Source organism: Penicillium cinerascens (assembly GCF_028974065.1).
Source record: "Penicillium cinerascens strain IBT 15544 chromosome Unknown contig_16_segment0_segment0, whole genome shotgun sequence".
NCBI lineage: Eukaryota > Fungi > Ascomycota > Eurotiomycetes > Eurotiales > Aspergillaceae > Penicillium > Penicillium cinerascens.
This window is the reverse complement of record NW_026695286.1, coordinates 2,073,869-2,086,666: the sequence shown is the minus strand read 5'-3', so window position 1 is coordinate 2,086,666 and position 12,798 is coordinate 2,073,869. Positions and strand designations below refer to the sequence as shown.

At 52.8% G+C, this 12,798-nt stretch overlaps 7 protein-coding genes across 7 annotated transcripts; 4 read left to right on the top strand and 3 right to left on the bottom strand.

Moving 5' to 3' along the window:
• Positions 1-34: 34 nt before the first annotated feature.
• Positions 35-824, top strand: N7498_000760 (ribosome assembly factor MRT4; the record flags this gene model as incomplete). The annotated part of the gene is made up of 2 exons (XM_058447823.1): positions 35-228; positions 281-824. 2 exons carry the CDS (start codon positions 35-37, stop codon positions 822-824), a joined length of 738 nt encoding a protein of 245 aa, XP_058313234.1.
• A 795-nt stretch (positions 825-1,619) lies between these two features.
• N7498_000759 (U1 small nuclear ribonucleoprotein 70 kDa) lies at positions 1,620-3,040 on the bottom strand (the record flags this gene model as incomplete). The annotated part of the gene is made up of 4 exons (XM_058447822.1): positions 1,620-2,299; positions 2,399-2,492; positions 2,555-2,682; positions 2,767-3,040. 4 exons carry the CDS (start codon positions 3,038-3,040, stop codon positions 1,620-1,622), a joined length of 1,176 nt encoding a protein of 391 aa, XP_058313233.1.
• A 317-nt stretch (positions 3,041-3,357) lies between these two features.
• Positions 3,358-3,919, top strand: N7498_000758 (mitochondrial 54S ribosomal protein mL43; the record flags this gene model as incomplete). Its single annotated transcript, XM_058447821.1, has 3 exons — positions 3,358-3,396; positions 3,487-3,569; positions 3,628-3,919. The coding sequence occupies 3 exons, from the start codon at positions 3,358-3,360 to the stop codon at positions 3,917-3,919; spliced, it is 414 nt and encodes a 137-aa protein (XP_058313232.1).
• A 524-nt stretch (positions 3,920-4,443) lies between these two features.
• N7498_000757 (putative RING finger domain protein) lies at positions 4,444-5,712 on the bottom strand (the record flags this gene model as incomplete). Its single annotated transcript, XM_058447820.1, has 3 exons — positions 4,444-4,596; positions 4,652-5,479; positions 5,566-5,712. 3 exons carry the CDS (start codon positions 5,710-5,712, stop codon positions 4,444-4,446), a joined length of 1,128 nt encoding a protein of 375 aa, XP_058313231.1.
• Positions 5,713-6,061: 349 nt separating this feature from the next.
• Positions 6,062-7,727, bottom strand: N7498_000756 (pre-mRNA-processing factor 19 family protein; the record flags this gene model as incomplete). Its single annotated transcript, XM_058447819.1, has 5 exons — positions 6,062-6,525; positions 6,583-7,046; positions 7,103-7,544; positions 7,599-7,643; positions 7,715-7,727. 5 exons carry the CDS (start codon positions 7,725-7,727, stop codon positions 6,062-6,064), a joined length of 1,428 nt encoding a protein of 475 aa, XP_058313230.1.
• A 276-nt stretch (positions 7,728-8,003) lies between these two features.
• N7498_000755 (DUF4604 domain-containing protein) lies at positions 8,004-8,529 on the top strand (the record flags this gene model as incomplete). The annotated part of the gene is made up of 2 exons (XM_058447818.1): positions 8,004-8,031; positions 8,081-8,529. The coding sequence occupies 2 exons, from the start codon at positions 8,004-8,006 to the stop codon at positions 8,527-8,529; spliced, it is 477 nt and encodes a 158-aa protein (XP_058313229.1).
• A 383-nt stretch (positions 8,530-8,912) lies between these two features.
• On the top strand, positions 8,913-12,460 carry N7498_000754 (GTPase RIA1; the record flags this gene model as incomplete). Its single annotated transcript, XM_058447817.1, has 6 exons — positions 8,913-8,975; positions 9,035-9,055; positions 9,124-10,061; positions 10,117-11,643; positions 11,703-12,013; positions 12,081-12,460. 6 exons carry the CDS (start codon positions 8,913-8,915, stop codon positions 12,458-12,460), a joined length of 3,240 nt encoding a protein of 1,079 aa, XP_058313228.1.
• Between the last annotated feature and the right edge of the window lie 338 nt (positions 12,461-12,798).

Here is a 12,798-nt window from a genome sequence, read left to right as displayed (position 1 = left end):
TAACAAACAACATCAATTCTCCATCAATCTCAAAATGCCTCGTTCAAAGCGTGCGCGCGTCGTCCACGAGTCCAAGACTACCAAGAAGGACCACAAGGAACAGACCCGCCGTCTGTATGCCAACATCCGGGAATGTCTTGAAGAATATGATACCATGTTTGTCTTTGCGGTGGACAACATGCGGAACACATATCTGAAGGATGTGCGCACCGAATTCGCCGACAGCCGGTATGTGGACTGTTACCAGTAGGATACTGTATATCAACTAATTCGAATCCAGTGTTTTCTTCGGCAAGACCAAGGTCATGGCCGTCGCTCTCGGCAGCAACCCCGAAACCGAAGCCGCTCCCAACGTGCACCGTCTCACACCCTACCTGGCCGGTGCCGTCGGTCTTCTGTTCACCTCTCGCCCCGCTGAATCCGTCATCAACTACTTCGAGAACTTCCGCCCCATGGATTTCGCCCGTGCCGGCACTGAGGCCACCCGCTCGTTCATGATCCCCAACGGCCTGGTCTACTCCCGGGCCGGCGAGATCGCCACTGAGCAGGATGAGCCCATCAGCCACACCATGGAGCCTGCGCTGCGCAAGCTCGGTGTCCCCACCCGTCTGGTGAAGGGCAAAGTTATGCTCGAGCTCACCGAGGACCAGGAGGGTTATCAGGTGTGCAAGGAGGGCGAGACGCTGGACTCCCGGCAAACTACCCTCATGAAGATGTTCGGTGTGACCTCTTCTGAGTTCAAGGTTGATCTCAAAGCCCAATGGTCCCGGAGTACCGGCGAGATCAAGATCCTTGAGCAGAACGGAATGGAGGTTGATGCATAGATGCGCATGATCTCGAATATTGTGCCTTTATGTCCTTCGACTTCTGTTGTCGACCAAAAAAGATTCCTATGGGCATTCTTATGGAGTTTGGGGCGGCGCTTTTTTTTTTTTTTTTTTTTTTTTCCATTTTCAGATATATTGAAAGAATATTCTTTTTTCACCATTTTGTCCACCGTGAAGACCCGTGGTGTCCTCCGATTGATGTCAGTGATGATAGATACCAGATTGGATAAAAAGTCTACTATAAAACATTTCCTACTATGTAAATGGGCTCAATTCTCAACTACCTAGCAAGATGCCTGCTTTTAGTTATTGCACTGGCCCTTACCTGGTCTTACCTGAGAGTCATATGCCATTGATTTCCATCGCCTGAACTCCTAGGAATATTTGAGAGACTAAGAATACATACTTACCCCCCGAAGCGAAAACGAAGTCCCAGTGGGACGAAGACATTGGAAGACATGAAAAGAAATGAAAGGGGGAGAACCTTGCAAACCCTCGATAGACCAGACGTGAGAAACAAAACCACTCCATGATTTCGGGCCACCCGGCAATCGTTTGCAAAGCCCGGAGCCAGCAAGTGTGTCCGAAAACACATACGCCAGGCATCAAAAGGAGTGCATGCCGATGTGAGCCGGAGTCCTGCTCTGCCGTCTCGGATCATTTCTCCATATGCACAGTCTCTCGTCTTACCCCCTTACCCTTGCGAAGAAGGGGACGCGCGAAAGACAAAGGGATACCCACCAGCAGAATGACGCTGAGAAGAGAAAGGGTGAGTATCCATGGGGAGAACATTTAGTATCGTCGGCGGGAGCGCGGGTCGTCGAAACCAGCATCATCCTCACGGTGTCGCTTGCGTCCATGGTCCTCTCGGCCGCCATACCTATCACGGTCTCGGTCGCCACGGAAGCGGTCTCCACCGCGGTCATCACGGCGGTCACGTTCACGATAGCGGTCGCCATCGCGGTCTCGGTCACGGTCATCGCGGCGGTCACGGTCTGCGTAGCTGTCGCGGGGGCGGACGGGCTCGCGGTTGCTGCCGGTAACACCACGATCGAATCGGTCTCCGCCGAAGCCACCACCACCACCACCACCTCCTCCTCTAAACCCACCACGTCCACCGCCCGGTCCGGAAGGTGCGTTCGGGGGTGCCTGTCCACCAAAGCCGTTGCGGCCTCCTTGGTAGCCGATTCCTCCACGAGGTCCACCGAATCGATCACCGCGGCCTCCACGGCCTCGGCCGCCGCCGAAACCTCCTCCTCCTCCTCTCCACCCACCACCGAAACCACCAGGTCCAGAGGGTGCGTTAAATCCGGGGCCCATGGGGCGCGAGGGCATGGCCTTGGTGTATCCACGGCCTCCGAGGCCACCACCAAGACGGCGAGGCTTCCAGCCCTTGGTAGTACGGCCACGTTCGACGTCGACCAGGACTCGGCGGTCCTTAATGCGGATTCCATCTGTCTCCTTGTATGCGGCTAATGTCGAGGGACACTGTGTTAGCTATGACTTCTCTTACCAAGGTTTCAGTTTCTGCATTGCAAGAAATGCAAGCAGAGCTCGGCTGGTGATGATACCTTTCATGTCCTTTTCACGCTCATAAACAACGAATGCATAGCCTCGATTGGGCTTCTTCGCCTTCTCAGATACCGTGTCCATGACGATTCGAATCTGAGTGGGAGAAAATGTCAGCTAGCGTAAAAAGGTGAAGCGTCGAATCAAGAGAGCTGTACACGTTCAATGGGGCCAAAGCGGCCAAACTCGCGCTCCAGATCGGCTTCTTTGGCATCGTAACTGAGTCTCGCGACGAAAAGTGTTCTGTACGGGTCACCCCGAGCTTGCGGATCCTTCTCGGGGTCGTCTGTTACGAACAGTGCGCATTAGCAAGGTGAATTCCGGACAAAGGAGATAGATGGGAAAGGCCGAAGGTGGGGATGGTACATACAAGTCTTTACACCTTCTTCCAGCTTTCGATGCTGGAGCTCGCTCTTCTCCAGCTTCTGGCGCCATTTGCGCTGAATCCAGCACTCAGTCGCGTTGTACGGATGCTCTTCTTCGAACGTCGGCTGTTCCTCCTTTGCACGAGCGAGGTATGCAGCGACACCAGAGATTGTGCTTTTCTTGCAATCATCCGGAGCACGCGTGGTCGGAGGTAGGTAGCGAAGAGGAGGGCGAGGCTGGAAAAGCGCCAGCAGGGGAGGGGGGAGCTTGTCCGTCATGATGGCCTCCTCTGGAGAGTGAGCCCAGCAAGGTCGAGGATGTCGAACAAGTTATGTCAGGGCGATAGTCTGGAAGTGGAACCCCAAGAGACGTAGCGAATGCGACTTAAGTCGCTGCACGGGATAGGCACGGCCTCAGGCGCCATAGCCGACATTGGCGCGTGTTCACCGCCCACCTCACCGCTCAGGGATTTTGTGGGTGCAGAAAACAGGCAATTTGAAAATCTCACCGCTCGCCTCACCGCTCCTGATCAGGTGATATGGGAAAAAGGGAAAGTTCGAGATGGGCAGAACACTGAACAATCACAACTGCAGCAATGCCTGTGAAAGGAATCAGGACTGTCACCGCCGCCAGGGTACGTGCTTACACAATTGCCTTGAGGAAATGAGATCAGACAAAGATACTTGATTGCCTCCTTCGAAACGATTCGCTGACTCCACCATAGAATGGCGTCGGTGCCTTCATCCTCCAATGCAAACGTCTTGATTTCCACTACTGCAATTTCGGTGGTAGCTCGCGCGGCATGCTGTGAGTGAACTACTTGAAATAATAATCCCAGCATTGGTGCTAACTTGATGAAATCCAGCGCCTTCCTAACCCAGACCCTTCCCGCATTCGCCCGCGAAAACCCGCAGATCGAGATCCGCGTTTCCCCCCGACACCAGAAGCACCCCGTCATCAAGGGCCAATACATCAACGGTCGTGAGAAGTCCATCTGCGTGCGCAACCTTGAGCCGGAAGATATCTTGAAGAAGGCTATGATTCTCAAGGATGCCAGCGGTGACAAGTTGAAGCGGACCAAGAAGCCTATTACCAGTTTGAACGAGAGTGTTCGCGGTATCTGGTCTCCATACCACGGAGATCTACGCGGTGTTTAAAGCGATCTACATTAGTAGATCTGGCGTTTTTGATGGGAGTTCCCGGTGGTTGTGTCCATGCAATTGATGGACCTCTACCGTTGCATTCTACTGTATTATTGAAACGGTCTGATTCTCCTTTCTTTGTTCATTTGCTTGCCTTGTTACTTTTTGGAGACCCGTGCTAGGCTCTGCCTCATACACCCGGTTATACATCGCAGAGCCATGTCATTATATCAATCTGAATGAAATTCAAATTTACAATCATATTCTCGACCTAGAAGGCTAGGTCTTTCCGAAATCAGGGCTAGAAGGATGTGGAAAGGCCTGCGAGAGACCTGATCGAGGCTTGATATAGCTTAAGATAGACTTGTGATATTTCAGAAAAGGCTATGAAGATTTAACCAAAAATAACCAAACAAAAAGACAATCGAATATAACGCCTGTGTCCATGCCGGTAGGGTATCGAAGAGAGAGAAAGTGCAAGTGCCAACCGAAAACACCGCCATCATGCAAGTGAGTGATTCTCGAAGTCATGGACATCATCACAGGTAGAGGTGGAACATGGCAGTGGGCGCGCTGACATGTTTTCCACAGTCCACAACCTGGCATTTTGAGAAGGGCTTTGTCTTTTGAGGTCCTTGGGCCTTTTTAGCTTTTGACAGAGACCTGTTTTCTGCGCATTCGCCACAATAGACCTATACAATGTTAGCAAAAGAAAAAAGTATTGTCTGGCACAAGTTGATAACGAACATGCCCACAAGGTTTTGCAACCCAGATTTCTTGCCTCTTTCCTTCTCCGGTACCCAGCTCCCAGGAGCAGTTGGGACACACTGCAATGTCATCATCGCCCAGGGTACGTGTAAATCCTTCAGGTGCTGGGCTTGGAGCCTTGTAAACCTCACGCTGAGGTCTCGCTTCTTGTGGGGTAGAGGGTCGCATGGCAAATGAAGAGTATTCATAGTCCAAGATACCAGGGCTGTTAAGCACAGATCCATCTCCGGAGAAGATCATAGTGTCGTGAAACCCATGGAGGTGATGTCTTCCAGCTCTTGTTTGGAGAAAAGGTACAGATGAAAGCATACGTCTGTCCTCGTGGTCTTGTCGAGCACGAAAGCCGCGTGTAAGGGTGCTGGAGAGCATCGCGAAGGGATCCCAGTTTCCTCGAGGCGGTGCTGGTGGTCGAGGCCGTGTAGTGGCCCGGACAAATTGAACCTCTGGACTGCTAGATGGTCCTTCACCAGGGTCATCATCCGGCTCTCCTTCAAGGTCCACGACATCTGCCAAAATGTTCCTCCCGAACCGCGGCGGTCTCGAGGTACTTAAAGTTCGGCTGTCCGAGGTACGATCATGTGTACGTTGTGGGGGTGTCTCGGGCTCATTGGTCAAGTCAATCACATCTTCTTCCTGCGAAGATGTGGCAGCGGGTCGTCGAAAATCGAATCCATCACGAGGAGTTCTCATGGGTGGCAACCGAGCGGGACGGGAGCCGCCCGCTTCGGGGAGTGGAGGGTGAAAGTGACGGTGCCAGGAAGTATGGCTCCCCTCACTAGACTCTTGTGACATCTGGCGGTGGGTTCGCTGTGAGAAAAGGAAGATGTGTTAGTCAAGACGTTCATTCATAAAACCGGTGGCCCCCGCGCTTGCACAGGAACAACGTAGCACACCTTGGACCTGGCGCCCATAAACAGGACGCCGGGCTCATCACTCATAGCAGTGAGTCCAAGAGAAGACCGGGAACAGGGCACAGGATTATAAGGGAATATATCACGCCATGAAGTGGGCAAGGGAAGAGTAGGTTCAAAGACCGACATGATGACCGGCCCGAGTCCTAAGGCGGTGTGATTCTGCCCGAGGCGGTCAGCTTTTACTCGTGCGGAATTGAGGCGGTCAGCACTGAAGTATGGTGGGAAGAGAAACTTAGGAAGTACTGTGAAAGTGGGGTGTGTTAGGCATTTAAGATCCAGGGTATGGAAACGACAAAATGGAAAAGGGAGATGAGAAAGTTTGAAGAGGTGAGTACAAACGCAGTGTTGCGATGACTCAGGTTCATAGACAAATAATTGTCGATTTTGGTTGCATCAAGAGCTGTTGTGAACGGAATACAAACACCATTTGAAACTCAGATATCCAGCTCTAAAATTACATGTTTTGCCCTAATTATCATGACTGCGCCAGAACCGTAACAACACCTGCATCGTTCAAGGAGACAATGCTTTGGGCTGCAGAGCCAAATGCCACGGCAACAGCCGGGACAGCACTCCGCAATGGCTCAGACCACTGCTTCGCTGATTTGTTGAATTGCTGGACAGTGATTCCGCTGGGGCCACCGGTCAACAGGAACTGCCCGGTGTAGTCCCAGAAGATGGAGTTGACCTGGCTGCCGGTGTCCAGCACCTTGGTTTCCTTAGAACTGCGCAGGTCCCAGATCGAGACGGTGGTGGACTGTGCAGCCACCGATGCCAGGAAAGTACCGTTCTCGGAGAAATAGAGGCCCTTGACGGGGCCCGACATCGCAAAGTCGGCAGCGGCAGCACCGGTCTTGACATCGAAGATCTTGATTTGTCCGTTGGCGGCGCCAGCAGCCAGCAGGTGACCATCTGGGTGGATGTGTACGGACAACAAAGCTAGACAGGTATTATTAGCATACTGCTCATGAGAACCATAGGTTTTGGTGCACTTACCGGCATCAGTGAAAATCTGGGTAATGACGGCGCTGGTGGACAGGTCGTAAAGCACGTAGCTCTTGTCAACACCGACGGAGGCAACAATATCGCCCGTCGCGTGGACTGCAAGGGCTGTAACTTCACCAGCGTGCGAGGCAAAGCTTGCCACCTCGTTACCATTCTCAAACACCTTCACCGATCCAGAAGCCGAACCAACAACTGCCTTGTTACCAGCCCAAGTGGCATCGGTCACAGGACCATCGGTCTTGAAAGTCTGGACCACAGTTTTCTGGGAGAGAGAATAGACACCGACTATGCCATCGACACCGCCAACAAGAGCCAGCTCGCCAGTGGAGTTGACCGACAAGGCACGGCTACCGGGGTAAAGAGGTTCGGAGCTCTCGAGAGGCTTGTATGTGGAGATGGAGTCACTAGTAGCCCATCCTTCGGGAACGGCGCGCTTGCGTCGGGTCTTTGAAAGACTAGATGAAAAGAGTCAGCCGAAAAGAAACAAACCATTATAGAGGAGTCCGCATACCTAGCCTGTGTGTTCTCGATTCGCTCCAATACTGCCGGAGGCAGGCCCTCGGAATCCACCTGCATAGCTTCACCAGCACCGGCTGACCGGCTGGCACCAACAGTCACCTTTGAAAGCGCATCCCGGGCCTCATCTCTCTCCTTAGTGACTCGTGCGATCACGCGCACGGCGGCATCATGCTGGTAGAGCGCCGCGCTCAGCTCACGCCGTGTCTGCGCCAAGTTCTGTTGAAGAGTATATGTCTCGAGAGCAAGCGCATCCCACTCTTCCTGGAAGACACTGAGAAGCGAGGGGATGGAGGTTAGAGTAGGAGGGCGAGGCCGGACAACGCGCGGGGACTTGATATCGATCAGATCGTCGGTAGTCAGCTCTTCGCCGTTGACCGGATCTTTGCCGTTTTCGGCAATGTATGCTTCAATGAGGCGCTTCTCGAAGACACTGCCTGCTCGGATGTTAGATGGGTGCTGTGCGCAAAAGGCGGCTGGGGGAGACCTACCGCTCTTGGACGAGACGACTGGCACTTGAGGTGCCTCTCCGGAAACTGTAAAAGGAAACGTCAGTAAACCGACCTGCAAATTGCGACCGGAGTACGATTGCGTCTCGAACACTTACTTGCGCAAAGCATGGCTAATTGGAATGGATGGAGGGAGGTGGATGGAGAAGACCAGACGCGAAGAGCGGCTCCTTGGGACTTTTCGATGTGTCCCGTTTCGGTTTAGCGCGGGAACTGTTCGCAGTCCAGCTGTCGCTCGACTTCCTTCAACCTGCCCTTGGACTGTGAATTTCCTTCCTCGGGTCTCAATGGCCAACTCTTGGTTGTCTACAATTTGCTCGCCGTGAAGGTACAGCATGAACTTGACTTGATACAGCTAAAGCGGCGAATCCCACTCAGCGTCCGACCATGTCGAAGAACCCAAAGCTTGCCTACGGTATGCCATGACTTTGCTTTCTACCAATCTTTTCTCATCGGATTTATAGATGCGAAGGAGCCCGCTTTTCTTCAGAAGCTCCGGGGCCAATATGGAAACACCTCCGGTCGCCTGGAGCGACCTGCCATGCGACCTCGAAAAGCCAGGGATAACGATGAAGACGACGCACCCGTCTATGTCGATGAAGAAAGCAACGAGGTGATCTCCAAAGAGGATTATCAGGCTTTGGTCGGGGAGACTGCGAGCCAGCAAGACGGGGCCTCCACGGATCAAGGTGTGGAAGGAGAGGACAAGACACAACCACCAAAAGAACCCACCGCGAAACAAAGCAATCTTACCGAGGTCGGTGGACAGAAGAAGCGAAAACAGGCCAAAGTCGTGGGCGAGGATAAACCAGAAGCAGAGGTAGCAAAGGAGTCTGAGGAAAAGCCCAAGGCTCCAGCTTCTCGAAAGCCCAAGAAGGCCAAGAAGATCAAGCTCTCATTTGACGAAGAGTAACAACTAGTTTATCAAGCATGCTACAAAGGACCTAAGAACACGGGTTCTGACTTGACTCGGAGCATATCCGAGTATAGCATCGAACTTGATTCATTATGAGTCAAATGCGACCGGGAAAGTGTACAGCGCTAACCCCGCGAATAAAAAAAGAATTCATAGTATATAACAATGAAAGTATTAAAACATTCCACCCCGTCAATAAGTTTTTATAAATACCCAGTGACGTAGTGTGAAGGGCGATATCGTAGCGGCGGAGGGCGCGGTTTGTATTCTCCAATTTCTCAGCAACTTTTTTTTCTCGGGCCAGAGAATCCGACTACTCTCCACCACCACACCCGTCGCTGCAACTTGGAAACCCGGGAAGTGGTCAGCGCCAGTTCAAAATGCCCGTGGTTAATGTCGACGAGCTAGTCCGCCTGCAGCGGAAGCCAGAGGACATTCGAAATGTGAGTGCTGCCCCTCCATCCCATTTCTGATGTCAGGCATATACTAACCCTAGGACTAGATCTGCATTCTCGCCCACGTTGTGAGTATATAACAATGTTCTCCGGAAATGGCGTCGATCTCTAACTCTGTTTCTTTCGTTTGATTTAGGATCATGGGAAGACATCTTTGACGGATAGTCTTATAGCCACAAATGGCATCATCTCACCCAAGCTGGCGGGCAAGATCCGCTATCTGGACTCTCGTCCAGATGAGCAGCTCCGAGGTATCACTATGGAATCCTCGGCCATCTCGCTGTTTTTCTCGATGCTTCGGCGTTCCAGCCCCGACGCCGCTCCTGTGCCCAAGGAGTATCTAATCAACCTGATCGACTCGCCGGGGCATATTGACTTCAGTAGCGAGGTTTCCACGGCGTCCCGTCTCTGCGATGGTGCAGTCGTCCTGGTTGATGCTGTGGAGGGTGTCTGCTCCCAGACCGTGACTGTGTTGCGACAGACCTGGGTCGAGCAACTGAAGCCGATTCTCGTCATTAACAAGATGGATCGGTTAATCACGGAACTCATGATGAGCCCGAGCGAGGCCTTTTCGCACCTTAGCAGACTGCTCGAACAGATCAATGCCGTTATCGGGAGCTTCTACCAGGGCGAGCGTATGGAAGAGGATCTGCAGTGGCGTGAGCGCATGGAAGACCGTGTCAATACCTTAACCGCAAAGGACAACAAGTCCAAAAAGCAAATCGTGGATGATGAGTCGGCGAGCATCACTGAAGCCACCGAGTTCGAGGAGCGCGATGATGAGGATCTCTATTTCGCACCTGAGAAGAATAACGTCATCTTCGGCAGTGCGGTTGACGGCTGGGCCTTCACGATCAGGCAATTTGCTGCCATCTACGAGAAGAAACTTGGGATTAAACGGACTGTCCTGGAAAAGGTCCTCTGGGGTGACTTCTATCTGGACCCCAAGACAAAGCGTGTCCTGGGTCAAAAGCATCTCAAGGGCCGGGCCTTGAAACCCATGTTTGTGCAGCTTGTTCTTGACAGTATTTGGGCTGCATACGAAGCCACCACTGGCGGTGGAAAGGGCAAAGGGTAAGCTCGAAATCAAAGCCGCCATCGTGAGTATTTGCGACTGACTCTTTAACAGGGATCCAGTGTTGCTGGAGAAGATTACCAAGTCATTAAACATCAACATCCCGCCTTATGTCCTGCGTTCGCGCGACCCCAAGAACATCATGACCACTCTATTCTCACAATGGCTGCCTCTGTCGACTGCTGTCCTGGTATCGGTAATCGAATATCTCCCGAGCCCTTCGTCCGCGCAAGCCACTCGACTCCCGGGCTTGATTAAAGATTCACCCGGCGCAGACCATATCTCTGAAGATATCAAACAGGCCATGGTTAACTTCAAAACCGGACCTGAAGAGCCCGTTGTTGCATACGTCAGTAAGATGGTTGCTATTCCGGAGAGTGAGCTGTCCTCAAGCAAGAAACGAAGTGGTACTACTATGACTGCGGATGAGGCTCGAGAGATTGCCCGCCGCAAGCGAGAGGAGATCGCGAAGATGCAGGCGGAGGCTGGTGGAGGTCCGGGCAACGATTCCTTCGAGCGGATGACGTCTGCTTTCGAGAATGCTTCCTTGATTACAGAGACAGAGGAGCCAGAAGAAGTGGGAGAGAAGGAGGATCCAGAGCATCTCATCGGCTTCGCTCGACTCTATTCGGGAACACTTAATGTCGGAGACTCGATCTATGTTCTACCACCCAAATTCTCGCCTGCAAACCCGCACGCGAGCCCTGAGCCGAAGAAGGTCACAGTCACAGATCTGTACCTAATGATGGGCAGGAGTCTCGAGCCACTCCAGTCGGTGCCGGCAGGTGTCGTGTTTGGAATTGGTGGTCTAGCAGGCTATGTGCTCAAAACGGGTACGCTCTGCAGCCAGCTTGAAGGCAGTATCAACTTGGCTGGTGTGTCATTGAGCACCCCACCAATTGTCCGTGTTGCCCTGGAGCCAGTCAATCCGGCAGATCTGGGTAAGATGATTACCGGTCTGCGCCTTCTGGAACAGAGTGATCCTTGTGCGCTATACGAACAACTCCCCAGTGGTGAGCATGTTATCCTTACAGCAGGTGAATTGCACTTGGAGCGCTGTGTGAAGGATCTTCGTGAGCGGTTTGCTCGGTGTGATATTCAAACTGGCGAGGCCATCGTCCCGTACCGTGAGACTATTGTCAATGCCCCCGAGATGGCACCGCCTAAGAACCCCGAATTCGGCCGTGGAAGTGTCGTATCTGTCTCCCCCTCAAAGCAAATGACCGTTCGCCTACGTGTCGTGCCGCTTCCTGAAGCTGTGACGGATTTCCTCTCCAAGCAAGTTGGAACTATCAAACGCCTTCAGTCAGAGAAGCACACTGCGGCCGAGGCGGTGTCAGATTCCGAAGTTATTCAACAAGTTGAATCGGCTGATGCCGGTGCTACTGGCGAGGCCCGCGAGGTCAATATCTTGTCCTTGAAGGAGTTCCGCGACGAACTAGACAAGGTTTTCGAAGAGGAGGTCCAGGGTGACAAGGAGCTGTGGAAGAACGTCGTCGAAAAAATCATTAGCTTCGGACCTCGGAGAACTGGACCCAACATTTTGGTGGATGCTACAACGGTCAACACCTGCGAGAAATTGTGAGCACTCCCCAGCCACCACGAGACCTTGGACCTCGAACTAACAAATACTGCGCCAGCTTGCTCGACGACCCCAAACAACCCAACCCCCATGACCAACAGGCCCTTTTGGTCCGCGACTTGTGCGACAAGATCGCGTATGCCTTCCAGCTGGCAACAGGCCAGGGACCTCTATGCCAGGAACCAATGCAAGGCATCGCCGTCTTCCTCGAAGATCTCACCGTGCACGCCAGCTCAAACGACGAGCTCGATATGGGCAGATTGACCGGCGACGCAATCAGACTCGTCCGCGAAGGCATCTCGCAGGGCTTCTTAGACTGGAGTCCTCGAATCATGCTTGCCATGTACAGTTGCGAGATCCAAGCAACCAGTAAGACCAACCCTCAAGCCCTCCACCTCCATAAACCTGACCATAATCTAACACACTGTCCAAACAGCCGAAGTCCTAGGCCGCGTCTACGGCGTAATCACCCGCCGCCGCGGTCGCATTCTTTCCGAGGTAATGAAAGAAGGCACGCCTTTCTTCACCATCCTAGCCCTTCTCCCCGTGGCGGAGTCCTTCGGATTCGCCGAAGAGATCCGCAAGCGGACCTCCGGCGCTGCGCAACCGCAGCTGATCTTTGCGGGCTTTGAAGCGCTCGACGAGGACCCGTTCTGGGTTCCCGCTACAGAAGAGGAGCTGGAGGATCTTGGTGAGCTTGCGGATCGGGAGAACGTGGCGAAGCGGTATATGGATGCGGTGCGCAAACGGAAGGGACTTGTTGTGCAGGGGCGCAAGTTGATTGATGCGGAGAAGCAGAAGACGTTGAAGAGGTAGGTGTAGATGGTACTTGCTATGTATTGAGGATATAAAAAATGGGATTTCATTGTATTCAATATTTTATGAGTGCTGCTTGGCTGTAACCCCCTTGAGATAACTTTTCTTCTGGTCATAGGTTAAACGGACAAGAAATATGAGTCAGGAGGGTACGCAGAGATGAGAAATCTGCTGCGTCCATTCATCTTCCTCTCTTGACAAACACAGTCCGACATTGATAGGTCTCGACCGTGTATACTAAGGAGGTTGGGTTGGTAACACTACGAGATGCAGAGATGCATTGTCCAGGCGAAGCAGACTAGATATTGCCTGTTGCATGGTGAAATACGCGAAGGGAA